Here is a 14,496-nt window from a genome sequence, read left to right as displayed (position 1 = left end):
AATCTATTATTTCTATTTTCAAGTACGTATTAACAAAGAAAATGTCTACTAAGATACAATCTATGGCTTAAATATAGTACAGTGCTCCCTACTCTGTATTACACTCCAATAATCCATCCCTGTTACTCCACCAATCTTACATCACTCAATCATATTATACCCCTAAATTAGTTCTTAGGTCGAGCTTCCAATGATATTTCCCCAGCGTTATTCTCCACGTCAGCCTCCCGCTCAGCAGCATCTTTCTTAGAGGGATCCTTCATTCCGTACTCTGTCTCGAGCTCTGTTCGGAGCGGGATCTCCTTCTCGAGGAAAACAAGTAATACTGCAAGACCGCCGAATGCGATAGCTACTTCGAAGACTAGCTTCAGCGCATCACGGTACACACTGACAACCTCGCCTTGTAGCGGCTGGGGGAATGACCCTACAAAACTCGCTGACCCGTACTGGTACGCACTACAATTACCAATGTCAGCATCTCCGAATAGTGTGAACTTCTTCAGATGTGTGAAAAACTTACTCCCCGTTGGCCAAGAGGTCCCGCACCCCTGAATCTGAGACCCGCGACAGCAGTTCGTTAATGCGGTTATTGAATATGACACCAGGGATAGCAACACCCCACACATTCCCAAACGTGCGTATGAAGCACCAGGACGCTGTCGCGGCGGCTTGGTCTGATTCAGGTACAGGAGCCTGGAAAGCCGGTAGCTGCGTGTTGAGGACCATACCCGCGCCAAGAGCTGCGATGGACTGGAACACCGCCCATTCCGCTGTTGAGGAAGTCTCGTCTAGGTATGCGAACAGGCCGATTCCAAGGGTGAAAACTCCGAATCCGGCGAAATGTAGGGGCTTGTACTTTCCCCAGCGGGAGAGCGCGACTGCTGATATAGCGGCCCCGGGGATACCGACGAGGGATTGGGGTAGAAGCGCGACGCCGGAGTAGGATGGGCTGTAGAGCTTTACTGCTTGGAAGTATACGGGCATAAAGTACACAATCTGCAGAGCGTGAGATCAGTAAAACAGTGATATATGAAAATGGGGTGTAACGGATCGAGAAATCACTTACCCAGTAGAGAAGAGCAGAGTTGAGGAAGGTATTGACGCTCACGATGACCGAAGTGCGGTTGTTGAAAAGCCTCGGTGGCATGACAGGCTCGGCCGACCATCCCCATTTCTCATATATCGCGAAGAGTCCAAAACCAAATATACCGAGGACCAAGGGTACCAAGACATTCCACGAGCCCCACGGATATTGTACTCCGCCTACCGTTAGGGCCCACAGGACAGCCACGGTCGCCGCCATGAGGATGCCATTACCAACCAAATCGAGGCGCTTCAGTTTCTGCATAAACGACATCTCCTTGTTGTAGTTCACATGAAGAGAGAAGTACAGCACGACCAAAGCGAGCCCTCCGATCGGGAGATTCATATAGAAGACCCATCTCCAAGTCGTCACTTGCACGATCGAGCCACCGATATAAGGCCCCAACGTGGTACCGACACCATAGATAGCCAGAATAACAGCTACATAATTACCGCGCTGTCGCAAGGGAACCAGATCCGATATGATGATATCTAGAGACCTGTTAGTAATCGCTTATGTAATATCTTACTCAGACAACTCACCAGCAGCCATAATAATGCCTCCAGACCCAAGCCCTTGCACCGCGCGGCCAGCAATGAGCATGGCACCACTCGTAGCGCCTCCACATATACCGCTCCCGAGAGTGAAAATCGCAACGATAACGAGGGTTGTCCATCGTCGCCCGAAGACGTTGCAGAGTTGACCGAATAGGGGTTGGAAGGCCGCGCTTATTCATCCGATTAGTCAGCCAAGTCCAATACCTAGTATTTACTCTCGGGTCGCTGCGAGGGGGGTTTCTTACCTGCAGACAAAGAACGCGTTCGTGATCCAGATATAATTCGCCCCGAGCCCTAGTTCGGAGACGATGATCGGCGCGGAGGTGGTGACGACGGTGTTCTCAAAGGCTCCGAGAAGGTTGGTGACGCCTAAGCCGATGATGATCGCCCAGAAACGAAAGCCGCGCTTGAAGTCGCCCGACTCTTTGATTTCTTCTACACTGTTGTCGGAGCTCATTTCGCGTTTCTCTTCGATGGGGTCGGAGTGCGAATGGTGTGAGCGATGGTCCAATGGATCTAAAGAAGTCTGGTCTGCGGCCATGGCGAAGGAGGAGAGAGCGACGGTAAATGAATTGGACGAATCGAGGTGGGTAACATTCCTATCTCATTTGGCATCTAGATATCTCTTATATAGATGATGCGCCGAATCTTGCCGCTTTGAAAAGCGGCACTTGATTCGGAGTCGGATGCCCCTTCGGTGTCGGTGTAGAATTGCCTTTTTTGGATGTGTCTCGCAGGGATCGGACATGATGATTGGCTGGTTGAATGGGCTAACGATGGCAGCATGCGATTTCAAGATCGAATTCCAACTGCAGAAATCCAGAAGAAATATAGTAAATGATATCAATGATCGAATAGTCTATTGAACGTGTCCTTCATCATCTGAGATCCAAATCTAACTTATATAGTAAATGTGGGTCTATCGCGAAGGGGCCTCCTGGGCTATTACGCTTTATCGACCACGACATGGGATATCCGCTATAATGGCACGTTGTTACATGCCATTCATATCGCACCGGTCCTGAAGACACCTCATGGCGTTATTTTTTCGCGCAGGAGCTGTTTCGTCATGTCGAGAAACATACGCAGTGACTTAGCGCCCCCTTTTCCGCGTTCGGGCTGATACACAAGCTCTTCCTTCAAAATCATCATGTTAAGAGCTCCATTGACCTCTTCTTCATTTAATAAACCACCGTCGTCGGATCCGCGCGTACCAACTCGGAATTGCCTGGGTATTCCAAGTAGACTTTCTATCCTCTCGAACAGATTGTTGACAATTTCGATGAACATCACGGCTTGAAGATTGCCAGACTCTGTAGATATCAGTTTCTTTCTCTATTAAACTTGGGGACATTCATTATACATTGTGCGTGTATGAATGAGGTTGGAGAGACGTACGGATGGGTAAATCGCCAAAATCGACTCCGGGGATAGCACATAAAGAAGGCTTGTCGCTGTTAGAGATCTCTCTGAGACATTCGTAGGTATGTGCAAAAACGATTAGAAAGAGTCGCGTGACGTGTATGTAAGACGTGAGTAAGAGTAGCAGTGTTGTAGCGTCTAGGGTGGTTGTGGGCTCGTTGGTTGGTGTAAATACAGGGTTAGGATTTGCTAACGTTAGGCTGTATACTTGGGAGTTTGAGAAGCAGCCCTGTGGTGTAGTTGGAATATTCCTATTCCTGCTAGATTCTGACCCCTGAGACCCTGGGGAGGTACCATTAGATGACGAGGAAGGTGGTCGTCGGGTCGCACCTGCAAGGGCGCGTAGAATATCTATAAACTCGCGTGTCCCGTCCGTTATACTGTAAATCAGGCTTGATGAATAATCGTTCGCTGGCGACATAAGGGTGTTGAGAGACACATGAGGGGACCCTTGACAAACACGGCTTAATATGGTGACTAGATTTAGATTGATCTTGGAGAGCCGTTGAATATGAACTTCTCCTGGAATCGTACTGCCGAGTTGGGAATCTTGATCTTGGGTAGCAATGACGCCGTCTGAGGAAAACGGCACGACATTATCCCAATGATTCTCATAACATTGAGAACGTGACGTACTTTTTGGTGAATGCTGAGGTTGAGATGCAGACGAGCTTTCTCTAGGACCGTCGTCCGTAAACTTATCAATCTTATTCGCTGCGGTATCAAAGAAGGAGAAATTTCCTTCGAGAGCATCGCTAGACATCAATCCGTATATAGAAGGGTCTAACAATCCGGTCAGTTCGGAAGAGAAAGGGCCCTGGTTCGGCGAATGACCGGCACTTCCAACGGTGTATGTGGAGAGAAGATTGCTTGTTCCCTGGTCAACACTAGGAATTAGATTAGGTTGTTGATATCCATCATGTCGCGCCCGTTTACGCGATCCGGCCCCAGTGTCATCCACTCCCGAAACGTTACGAAAGCGTAAGGTTGGGGTAGTAAGGCATTCTGCATTTGCTCGTGTACATCGATAACAACGCTCTTGTCCTTGATCCCGCAGGCATCTGAGCTTCTGGCCCTTGCACCTGTCACAGGCGGATCGGCGCGATGACAATGCAGACATAGCCGTCTGGACTCTATTCTTCCCGCGGGGATTCGATATCTTTTCTCTTGGCGGAGTATTGCGAAGCTGAAAACGTCGTCTTCAATGGTTTATCTTTCATCTGTTTTCGATTGAACAAGGCTACGAAATGGATAGATTAGGTAAAATCAAATCGTCGTAATCTTCTGGATTTGTGCGGCGCAGGCTGTGCCGCAGAATGTGAGGCATGATGGTGCCCCCCGCATAAGACTGGGGTAGGATTAACAGCCTATCTGGGATTATTTTACGTATCTGCATATTTCCCGCGCTTATATAATAATATTATGATGATTTTGAAAGATGTTGCTGGTTGGATTATTCGTCAAATTTGTATGCCTCTACGACGTATGGTACTTAGGTGCGTAAAATCATTTTTGACAATCATCACACGTAATCAGATGCTTAGGTAAGTACTTAGGAATCATATGTTAAGTAATAATTGGCTTAGTAGCAATACCTTGAGAAATGAATATTAGTAATATATCTATGCAATTAAATATCCTACATAGTTGAAAAGGGGGTTTCTGCTTACTCATTTGTAAAATTGTAAAATCGTTAACAACTATAGGGCACTTCGCCCCCTAAGACCACTATACTTCTTACCATAGCAGCACCGTAGACACTGACATATTACGTAATCGACAAACATTCCCAAGACAAAAATCACATTACTCAGAGCCACCGCTTGAAGTTATACATAATTTTGCTGCCTATCGTTTAGGCAGCTACCAAGAAGTTCTAGATTCCAAACTGTACAACTCGTACTATACGAGTACGAGTACCAGTTTGGTGAAAGACCTTTAGGCTTGTGCGAATCCGTACGAAGTACGAGTAGAAAAGCGGGGTGGATTCTGGTACCTATTGGCTTACATAATCCAAAAAGATTCATCATTATGTAATATGGTTATATAATCATGGTTAGGACTCGTACTTTAAGCTCGTACGCGCACTTATTGGTACGAGACTAGTCCATATTTTTAACACTCTGCCCAAAACAGAAAACCGCTGAGATCGCGCTGAAACAGCCCGCGAGATTTGGCTTACTTAGGGCACTGCCAGCGACGACCGGTCAACCAGGGACGGTCAATTTGTCCACCTCTCGCGGAGTATGGACCGTATAAAAGAACTCCGACGGGTTAGACGGACCCTTCACTACCTCCCGCTATCCTTGAATTGCTCAAATAGGGCTGATCTGGGCGCTGCAAACGTCACATTGCATGCGCTACCACAGCGAATCGAGTCGACAATCTCAGGGGCTTAGCCAGAAAAGTTTTATCGGTTGGAGCAGCAATTGAAAAGCTATAAAAGACCGGTTTCCTAGAGTTTAGCTTGGAAGGTATACATCTAAAATCATGATTCAGATACCAAAATTCCTTCATGATGTGCAGCCCTGCTACGATACCATATCCATCCCTTCCAGGGGTACAATTCACATCGCTTAGTTCCTCTTTGATCTCTAATGTTACCACTCACATACCCGAAAGCCTATATGTCAACAATGGGGCTCTTGATGTCCAAGGGGTTAGTTATTGCCATGTAACGACTACCTACACCCATACTGGGACGACCGACAACGTCACCGTGGATGTATTCCTTCCACAGGATGGTTGGAATGGAAGAATGCAAGGTATAGGCGGTGGAGGATGGGCCGCTGGAGGCCTTGCATTTCCATTAGCAGCCTACTCTATGCTTGGAGCAGTGGCCGAGGGATACTCTGCCGCGACTACCGATGCCGGACATGCCTCTTCTGACCCTGCCGACTGGGTACTATCGAGCCCTGGACATGTCAATTACCACCTATTGGAAAACTTCGGTTATACATCACTCAATGAATTGTCTATTATTGGAAAGGCGATCACAGAAAGCTACTTCGGCAAACCACCGCACCATTCCTATTGGAGCGGCTGCTCCCAAGGGGGTCGACAGGGCATGAAGCTTGCTGAGAAATACCCTACGGCATTCAATGGCATAGCAGCTTCAGCTCCCGCGTTGGATCTCACTCTAATCGGAGTGGGTGATCTCTGGCCCCAACTTGTGATGAAAGCAATGGGCCAGTACTCGAAGAACTGCGAACTTCTCGCTATAACTCAAGCTGCGATTGATTACTGCGATGCTGACGATGGATCGGTCGATGGAATCATCTCTGATCCAGATAACTGTAATTTTGACCCCCATTCAGTTGTCGGCGAGCCTATTAGCTGTAATGATACAGGTGTCCCCGAAACCATCCTCATCTCGGAAACAGCGGCGAAAGTTGCGAATGCGACTTGGACCGGAGTTCGAAAATCGGATGGCTCGCCCCTTTGGTGGGGACTTAAGAAAGGGGCGGCATTGGTTGAAGAAGATATCGGGTTCACTGTCATCCACGGTCTTGCGACAACTGTCTGTTACCAGAATGGGACTTGCGTGGGAAAGACAGGGAGCATGATAGATGAGTGGATACGGTTTCTTGTAAAGAAGGACCCTGATTTCGATATCTCAGCTGTAACAGCCGCCGAGTTCGAAGACATTTTCCAGGCCTCGGAGGAAGAATATGGGCCATTCTGCAATGTCGAACCTAATCTCGACGCATTCCGAGATGTAGGAGGGAAGATTTTATCTTACCACGGTTTGGTAAGTATTAGATGCCTACTTGGATGTTGCTTCTATAAGTCGCTAACGAATTATTGCAGGCGGATAGCACTATTCCTCCAAACTCCACAACCCACTTCTTCGATCAAGTCGCCGCGAAAGACAATCGTGTTCACGACTATTATCGCGTCTTCGAAGCTCCAGGGCTTGCTCACTGCTTTACTGGCGCCGGGGGATATTATCCTGCGGGGCTTTTCAAGGCTCTGGTCTCATGGGTTGAGTCCGGCATTGCCCCTGACAAGCTTCCCGCGTCCGCTCCCCAACAGGATGGAACGATGCGTAATGGTGTTCTATGCCCATACCCTCAGAAAGTACGTTATAAAGGATTGCGCTCAAACCATAAGGATGATGACTTCTATTGTTGTCACGAATCGGACCTAGCATGCGAAGAAACGGTGACGCCGTTGGGAGAAGAACTCTAAACTACTCTCGCTAGGAATACGGTACAAGCACTTGATGAGCTTTTCTTCTACTTCGCTCCATGATCCGCTACTAACAGGTCTCCATAGGCCAAACTTCCATCTGACCAGAGCTCTGAAATTTGTGAGGGATAGCTTATGTGTGATTATGTAAGCTACCCAAGGCAAGTCTATTAGTGGATGCAGGTTCGAGGGAAGGTTATGACAAATATTGGCCGTTCTAGTTCAATTGAAAAAAGCTATACATATTATTTAGCCAGATTGTGATGTTGCGCGATATATACAATTTAATAAAATATAATAAGGGGTTGCCAGAAGTTTCGCATATCTGTCCAAGGCCTTGCCCAGTGTGTAACTAGTGGTAGGCACCCAGTTGGTACTGTACAGATTTCAAGCTAAGACGAGAACCAACAGTGATTCCACTCGCTGCAATTCAGCGGGGAACTGCGGCAGCCCAGGTAGTTTAGCCACTAAATAATAGCGCTTCACTACGCGTTGAGATTTTGAGTCACACTCTGACCGTATGTTCAATCCCCACTTCCCCTTTTCACGACGTCTTTGTCATCACTAATGACCGTTCTAAGAACTAGAAGTAAAGTCCTGGTATGCTGCAAACATCAGAACCGCAAAGCTCTGGGCTTCCGGAGATTCGGTGGCAGGCGTCCTGTCGTTCCAGTTCAGGGGGTTAATTACAGGAGATAGAAGACCGTCACTGTTGATCTTCCCGACGATGATCTGCCTCTTGCTGTCTGCCCACGACGTATAGCTTTTTCCGAAATCAGCAGGCTCGAGTTTTGCCATGCGGTATGCGGTAGCTGTCAAGATTGTCGTGCCTGACAGCTCGCCAAACCAAGTAGTGTCATTGAGGTAGTTGCGCAGGAGCGGTTCATTGGGTTCGGCGTTGTCGCGCGCGATTGCGCCGTCCAAGATTGATTTGATGATTCCTTTGAGTTCAGAAAGACCAGACTTGATCTTCCCGTCATTTGCGAAGTGCGACTTCTTAGCCGTCGCATAGACACGGCTCATCCCAGCGGCAGCCCAACCGTTTCCGGTACTCCAGATACCCAAATCTTGGCTCTGGGGGCCGATGATGTGATGCCAAAGTCCACCGGCGCTTTTATCATTCTTGGGAACACCTAGAACGTCCCGGTATAGAACGCATTGTTGGATAGCGATACTCAACAGGGTGGCGTTGTTCGACTGAATGGCCCAGTACGCTAAAGTTGGTGGCGCCATGTAAACGAAGTCGGCCCACAGTTCCGCTACTGATTCTCGGTGGCTGATAGCGCCATTGGAGTATTTCGGGACGGCGGTTAGCAGGTGCTCTACCTGGCGTTCTGCCGCTGAAAGATACTCAGGTTGGGTTTGGCCAATGAGTATAGCGGAAACGCCCAGTGAAGCCGGATCGCCAGCGGCACCTATTAGCGGATTAGTTGAACTGTACCTACTATAAATACAGCAGAATCAGTGAAGTAATAAAAGTTACATACCATCTCCATCAACAAGTGTATCACCACTAGTAGAAATATGAGGCTTCACATACGATAGCGAGCGAGTGTTCGCGACCTGCAAAACTGGTACCTTGCCATCCGGGAACGAATTGCTACCGAATACTGAAGATTTCGGGTTATCCCACTCTAGCAAAGCCTCCGCGAAGGTACCATACTCCCAGCTGTGCGTAGCGAGACGCTGGCCCTGCGTTATAACGCTGTTTATAAGATCGGCCGACATCGTTATTTTCGTGATTTTTCTTTGGTCGGAGAATCAATATCGAAATGATGTCGAGATCGATATATAAATATCAGCACACTCGAAGAAGTAATACCAATATGTAGGTGAGAGGGGTTCGCTGTCGAGAATCGCATTATGATACTACCTTTGGCGATACAGAGCGCTACTATTTATGCTAAAGATAAGATTGAGATCACTATCCCGAATTGACTCTAGGGACATTTAGGGGCTCAAATCCCATCCACAGTGATGCTATTTATATCTATGATATCCACATCGCGACCTCATAGCACATTGCTGACGCCATAGTTGATATCTACCCCAAGCCTCATTTGAATCAGCTCTCGAAGCTGACGATCGCGTCGAGTTAGATCAACCCCTCAAACGAATGCAATCGCTTCGCTTCTTGAGAACTAATGTAGCTATTTGAATGAACAGGGCATGGTTTATATCGTATATCTATGTGATCAATATTATCGGCATCCCCATCGGCATTCCGACGATTCTCTGGGCGTAGGCTAGGCACATGAGGCTTGCAAGGATAGGTGAATATCTGCATGTCTCAGAGGTTGCCCACATGTTTAATTCCTACATAATTCATCATTACGACAGACGTATGAACTTTCTTCCCAGGAGATCTATCCAAGGGGCAGTATCCCTCGAAGCGACATTCGACTCTTCCGAATCCTAAGTTCCTTGAACCGGATCCTGAGAGTAGTTGGCTTTTCTAGTAATAAACCTGACATTACTAACTTTATTAATCGATGTACGATCCTCTAGGTAGATAAGCCGTGTAACATAGAATTATATACGCTATGCCTAATTCCTACCCATAGTTATAGGAAATTCATCCAACAAAGCGCCAAACAATCACAAAGACCGGAAAGGTACCTATTTAAAACATCATCTAATTATTGGTATCTATCAATGTCGCTGATCAAAGAAACTCCTATCCAGATCCTAATATGTCCTCAATCTCGACTTCACACCCCATAAGCCCAAACATCTCAACCATCCGCGCCCAAAATCCTATCCCCCTTAAACCCAACAACCGGCAGCCTACTCTTCAACAATAGGCTACTACAAATCACACTCACGCTACTAAGCGCCATCGCCAAGCTCGCCCACACGGGGTCCAACCTCGTATGCTTCCCGTTCACGACCAACGGGTACAGAACACCCGCGGCGATCGGAAGTTCCACGATATTATACACCAAAGCCCAAGCGAAGTTAAACTTCACCCTCTTGAACACGGCGCGGCTGAGGCTGGTTAGGACGAGCAAGGTGTTGAGATTCGGGTTCACAAGGACGAATTCCGCGGCTGAGATCGCGACATCGGAGCCGGAGCCGATGGCGATGCCGACGTCGGCGACGGTTAGGGCGGGGGAGTCGTTGACGCCGTCGCCGACCATGGCGACGACGGCTCTTTGATTAATTGATTTCGAGCCGAGCCCGAGAAAGCCTGAGCTTGTTTTCGCTTGGCTCTTTTGAAGATAGCTGATTTTGTCCGCTTTCTGTTCTGGGAGGACACCGGCGATGATGTGGTCGGGATCGATGCCGACGAGGGCGCCGACTGCGTTTGCCGTCTTGCTGTTGTCGCCGGATAACATCCAGATGTCTTTGCCTTGGCGTCGGAGCGCATCGAGTACGGGTCTGGCCTCTGGCCGAAGAGGATCGGAGGTAGCGAAGATACCAAGAAGTTTCCATGATGAATTCGTGGATGAGGAGATGGATTTTCCGGCTACCAGTACCACAGACTTTGCTTGATCTTTCCATGAATCCAGCATTTTAGATGCTTCGGGTGTGATAAGTACAGCGTTATCATTCATGAGAGTTTCGTTTCCGACAAGGATTTCAACAGTTCCAAGAGAGGACCCGAGGTCAAATGAGGCTTTCATCCCCTTTCCAGGAACTTCCTCAATACCAAGAGCTTTGATGCCTTTGATACCTCTGTCCTCGCAGAACGACACAATGGCCCTGGCAATAGGATGACTACTGTTCGATTCGATCTCTTTAAGGCAATCAAGGATTTTCGATTCAGTCCAATCGTCTGACTCGGAGAATAGGAACTCGTGATCGGTCAGTTTCGGTTCGCCGCCTTCTGTCAAAGTTCCTGTTTTGTCAAAGACAATAATATCAATGTTGCTTGCCTCCTGGAAGGCTTCACCCCCACCCTTTGCCAAGATCCCGTGCTTAGCTGCCAACCCGCCTCCAACGAAGAGAGCAGTTGGTGCAGCTAGACCGATACCACAGGGGCAGGCGATGATAAATACGGCGATTGCGAATTGAAGCGACCAGAAAGGCCAGCCGCCAACCGGGGTATCGAGATACGATTGTGGTAGGCGCCCAGAGAGGCCAAGGCCGAGCCAAATGAGCCAGGTTGAAATTGCGATTAAAGTAACGACAGGAACAAAGTAGCTGGTGAGGGCATCAGCTACTCTTTCGATTGGGGCTCGTCGCGCTTGACCTTCCCGAACGACTTTGATGATTTGATCTAGCATTGAGTTGCCCGAGGCCCCGGTGATGCGCATGGATATGGGACCGCCTTCGTTCATAGTACCAGAGAATACTTGGTCGCCGGTGGTCTTCTTGACCGGCCTCGACTCCCCTGTCAGGCTCGCTTCCGAGAATTCCGCCTTGTCGCTGAGAAGATATCCATCCCATGGCGGAGACGCACCGTGAACGACCCTGACCACATCGCCTGTCTCTACCATGTCAACATTGACCTTTTCGTAGGTCTCTTCGTCACCGTCGGTAGAGGTAAGAAGAAGAGCTTCTTTCGGTCGCAGGTTTCCTAGCTCAGAAACGGCCTCCCCGGTCTTCGCCTTGCTGTAAGCCTCTAGCAATCGTCCGATTAGGAGAAACATGGTGAGAAAGACAACGGAGTCGAAGTAAGTCGTGTTTTCTTGCATCTGCTCTCCGTCTAGTTGAGTAGCGGCGATAATCAGTTCAGCAATGGAGCTGAAATATGCGATAGATGTGCCGAAAGACATGAGCATGTCCATACTACCGAACTTATAGAAGCGGCGGAGGAGAGGGGCGGGGCTTCCGGGTCTCCACAGGGAGTACAGTTCTTTGATCGCACGGCGATGGAATATATCGGCTGCGAAGAAGTATACTGGCGTAGCCATAACCAAGAGGGACCATTCTGCTCGAGTTACCCCCTTTAAATGTTGCATCAGATACTGACGACCGGGGTTGCTTGTTGGCAGAAGTGCCATGTAAACGATACCGATTATGAAGGACGGGATAGCTATAGTGATTGATAGCAAGACTCGATACAGTATTCTTTGGCGAATTCTGCGGTGCATCTGTCTCGCGCGCTCTTCAACTGTGGGCGGGTGATAAATGGTGGGGCGGAATGCTGTGTCTATGGCGGATATCGCTGCAAGGATGTGGCGTATCGTGAAATCGGGCGCGCTTGGAGAGTATGAGATTTTAATGATTGGATCTTTTGACGTCAGGGGCTTCTCGATTGTCACCCGGCCGTCAAAGCTATTCAACGCTTCTGTTACCCGCCCCGGGCAGTGTTGGCAGTATGTTCCTTCCACTCGAATCATCACCACCCGTTCGGTAGTCTCGATAACCTCCTCTCCAAGCTTTGTCGTTTCGTTAACTGTTGCGCTGAAGCCAATATCATCGACCGTGTTCACCACGTCGTCCACATGGCTCTTACCATCGACAACGACTATGGCGTTTCCAGTGACGAGGTTGACGTTTACTTCCTTGACATATGGTAACTTTTCGAGGACAGAAGTAATGGATCCAACGCAAGAGGCGCATGTCATCCCGGTAATGGATAATGATGTAGACCATAAATCATCACCAGGGCGTGATTTAGGTGAAATCGAAATTTCTTCTACTTGGGCAATACTCGCGTCGTAACCAATATCCTCGATCGCTTCGGCCAATTCTTCAGCATTGTGCTCGCCCTCATATACCACGGTGGCATTTTGCGTGATCAGCGCCACATCAGCAGATTGCACCCAAGGTATTTCGCGAAGTGTTGTAGCAATTTTGCCGACACAGGAGCTACATGTCATGCCGACAATCGAGATAGAGGCCCTAAATGTTTTCGAAGGGCCTGATTCAACGACAACTAGGGACTCCTCGCCTGGCGTGGGCGATCGAGTATGTCCATCTTCGGACTGCTTTACTTCGTCATCCTTGCGACATTGTTCGCAGTGTTCTGCATGGCGCTTTCGACGAGCCTTATCATCCGACACCTTGTGACCCCATAGTAACCACCGACCAAGATGCGAAATCCACTGGAAGGGAAAGTCATCGTCAGAGCTACCGTGAGGGTCGCTTGGGTTTATTTCTTCGGATGACGCGCCCCTGAAAATGGTGTCGACCTCATAGCCAGCTTCTCCTAGAGCTCGCGCGATTGAACGGGAACTAAGGGATGTGGGGTGTTTGACTGTCACGCTATGTGATAGGATAGAGGTTTCCACCTCTATAGGTCTTGGCCGTAGAGCAAAGAGGAAGCTCTCAAGAAATGAAGCGCAGGTCGGACAGTGAATGCTTGGAATCAAGAAGGTCGTTTGTATGCTTCTGGGAGAACCTAGACGATGGATAGCCATGTTGTGGATATGCCGTTCCCCGGATCCGAGTTATCGGGACGAGATGTTTGCCACTGATATAAGATCCAAGATGGCTTAAGAGGTACTTGGATATTTGAAGAGTGATATGGTGATTTATATTATCGTTCACACTTCCTTAGCCAAACATCTTTATTAGATGGCAGAAACCGTTAGAAATCAAATGTGGTATAAGCAAAAGAAGCTGCTAGATATTTCAGGGATAGAATAACAAATCCATTGTCAAGTTAACAATCAGAAATATGTTGATGGATGCTGCCTTAGTATTGGTCCTTCCGTGCCGTGACTGCGAGAATTGTGCGTCGCGAATGGAGCCGACCCACTTGGTTCCGTCCCGGAAGGCAAATTCTACAGGCAGATTACGGCATTTTTGCGGAGGTAGGAGGTTGGTAGCGTCATATGCCACTAATCTGTACCTACTAAGCTGCGCGAATTGTGCTGAAAGATTTGGCCAATCCACTGTAAGGTCTGTTTTTTATAGTGGCGACTCCAAAACGGACCCCTGTAATTGAGGCTATTTCGCCCCATTCTGCCTGAGCTTCCAGCCTGCGAGCAGTTTCAAATCTGACAGAACCGAAAATACGATATCCATTAATAGATTCAACCATTTTGGTCGTCAACTCAAGGCCTCTGACCATAGTACCCTTTTAATGCTTCGGAGCGGAATGTGGATGATTACCATCTATCTGAAGACAGGAGTGGAATGTCTGGGGAAACCATGGCGCCAGTGGGCAACCATTGAGTTTGTTAGCAGAAACCAACCACGTGATACCTTTAATTTAACTCGAACGCTATTAACCTAATAATAACGACATTGTGAGTTAGAGAGTCTGAACTATTAATAAAGATTGCTGGCATTCAAAGACTTTTGACGATAATAGCTTTGTTTCCTTTGTTGCATTATGTAATCATG

The 14,496-nt window shown here is 48.2% G+C and overlaps 5 protein-coding genes across 5 annotated transcripts; 1 reads left to right on the top strand and 4 right to left on the bottom strand.

Moving 5' to 3' along the window:
• Positions 1–27: 27 nt before the first annotated feature.
• Positions 28–2,590, bottom strand: GGS22DRAFT_146694 (major facilitator superfamily domain-containing protein). Its single transcript, XM_047958908.1, has 5 exons — positions 1,887–2,590; positions 1,627–1,811; positions 1,067–1,575; positions 521–996; positions 28–456 (listed from the first exon to the last, which is right to left on the bottom strand). Exons 1-5 carry the CDS (start codon positions 2,180–2,182, stop codon positions 168–170), a joined length of 1,755 nt encoding a protein of 584 aa, XP_047818599.1. The 5' UTR covers positions 2,183–2,590; the 3' UTR covers positions 28–167.
• GGS22DRAFT_146690 (uncharacterized protein) lies at positions 2,428–4,538 on the bottom strand. The gene is made up of 2 exons (XM_047958907.1): positions 3,040–4,538; positions 2,428–2,954 (listed from the first exon to the last, which is right to left on the bottom strand). Exons 1-2 carry the CDS (start codon positions 4,181–4,183, stop codon positions 2,674–2,676), a joined length of 1,425 nt encoding a protein of 474 aa, XP_047818598.1. The 5' UTR covers positions 4,184–4,538; the 3' UTR covers positions 2,428–2,673.
• Positions 4,539–5,336: 798 nt separating this feature from the next.
• Positions 5,337–7,278, top strand: GGS22DRAFT_146676 (tannase and feruloyl esterase). The gene is made up of 2 exons (XM_047958905.1): positions 5,337–6,814; positions 6,874–7,278. Exons 1-2 carry the CDS (start codon positions 5,579–5,581, stop codon positions 7,252–7,254), a joined length of 1,617 nt encoding a protein of 538 aa, XP_047818597.1. The 5' UTR covers positions 5,337–5,578; the 3' UTR covers positions 7,255–7,278.
• Positions 7,279–7,385: 107 nt separating this feature from the next.
• GGS22DRAFT_164299 (uncharacterized protein) lies at positions 7,386–9,218 on the bottom strand. Its single transcript, XM_047961511.1, has 2 exons — positions 8,742–9,218; positions 7,386–8,669 (listed from the first exon to the last, which is right to left on the bottom strand). The coding sequence occupies exons 1-2, from the start codon at positions 8,980–8,982 to the stop codon at positions 7,831–7,833; spliced, it is 1,080 nt and encodes a 359-aa protein (XP_047818596.1). The 5' UTR covers positions 8,983–9,218; the 3' UTR covers positions 7,386–7,830.
• A 362-nt stretch (positions 9,219–9,580) lies between these two features.
• Positions 9,581–13,796, bottom strand: GGS22DRAFT_164297 (heavy metal translocatin). Its single transcript, XM_047961510.1, has one exon. It carries the CDS (start codon positions 13,563–13,565, stop codon positions 9,990–9,992), a length of 3,576 nt encoding a protein of 1,191 aa, XP_047818595.1. The 5' UTR covers positions 13,566–13,796; the 3' UTR covers positions 9,581–9,989.
• Between the last annotated feature and the right edge of the window lie 700 nt (positions 13,797–14,496).

The sequence above is a fragment of the Annulohypoxylon maeteangense genome, assembly GCF_022496945.1.
Source record: "Annulohypoxylon maeteangense strain CBS 123835 unplaced genomic scaffold GGS22scaffold_9, whole genome shotgun sequence".
Taxonomy (NCBI): Eukaryota; Fungi; Ascomycota; class Sordariomycetes; order Xylariales; family Hypoxylaceae; genus Annulohypoxylon; species Annulohypoxylon maeteangense.
The sequence above is the reverse complement of the archived record's forward strand: the minus strand, read 5'-3'. Positions and strand labels throughout refer to the sequence as shown.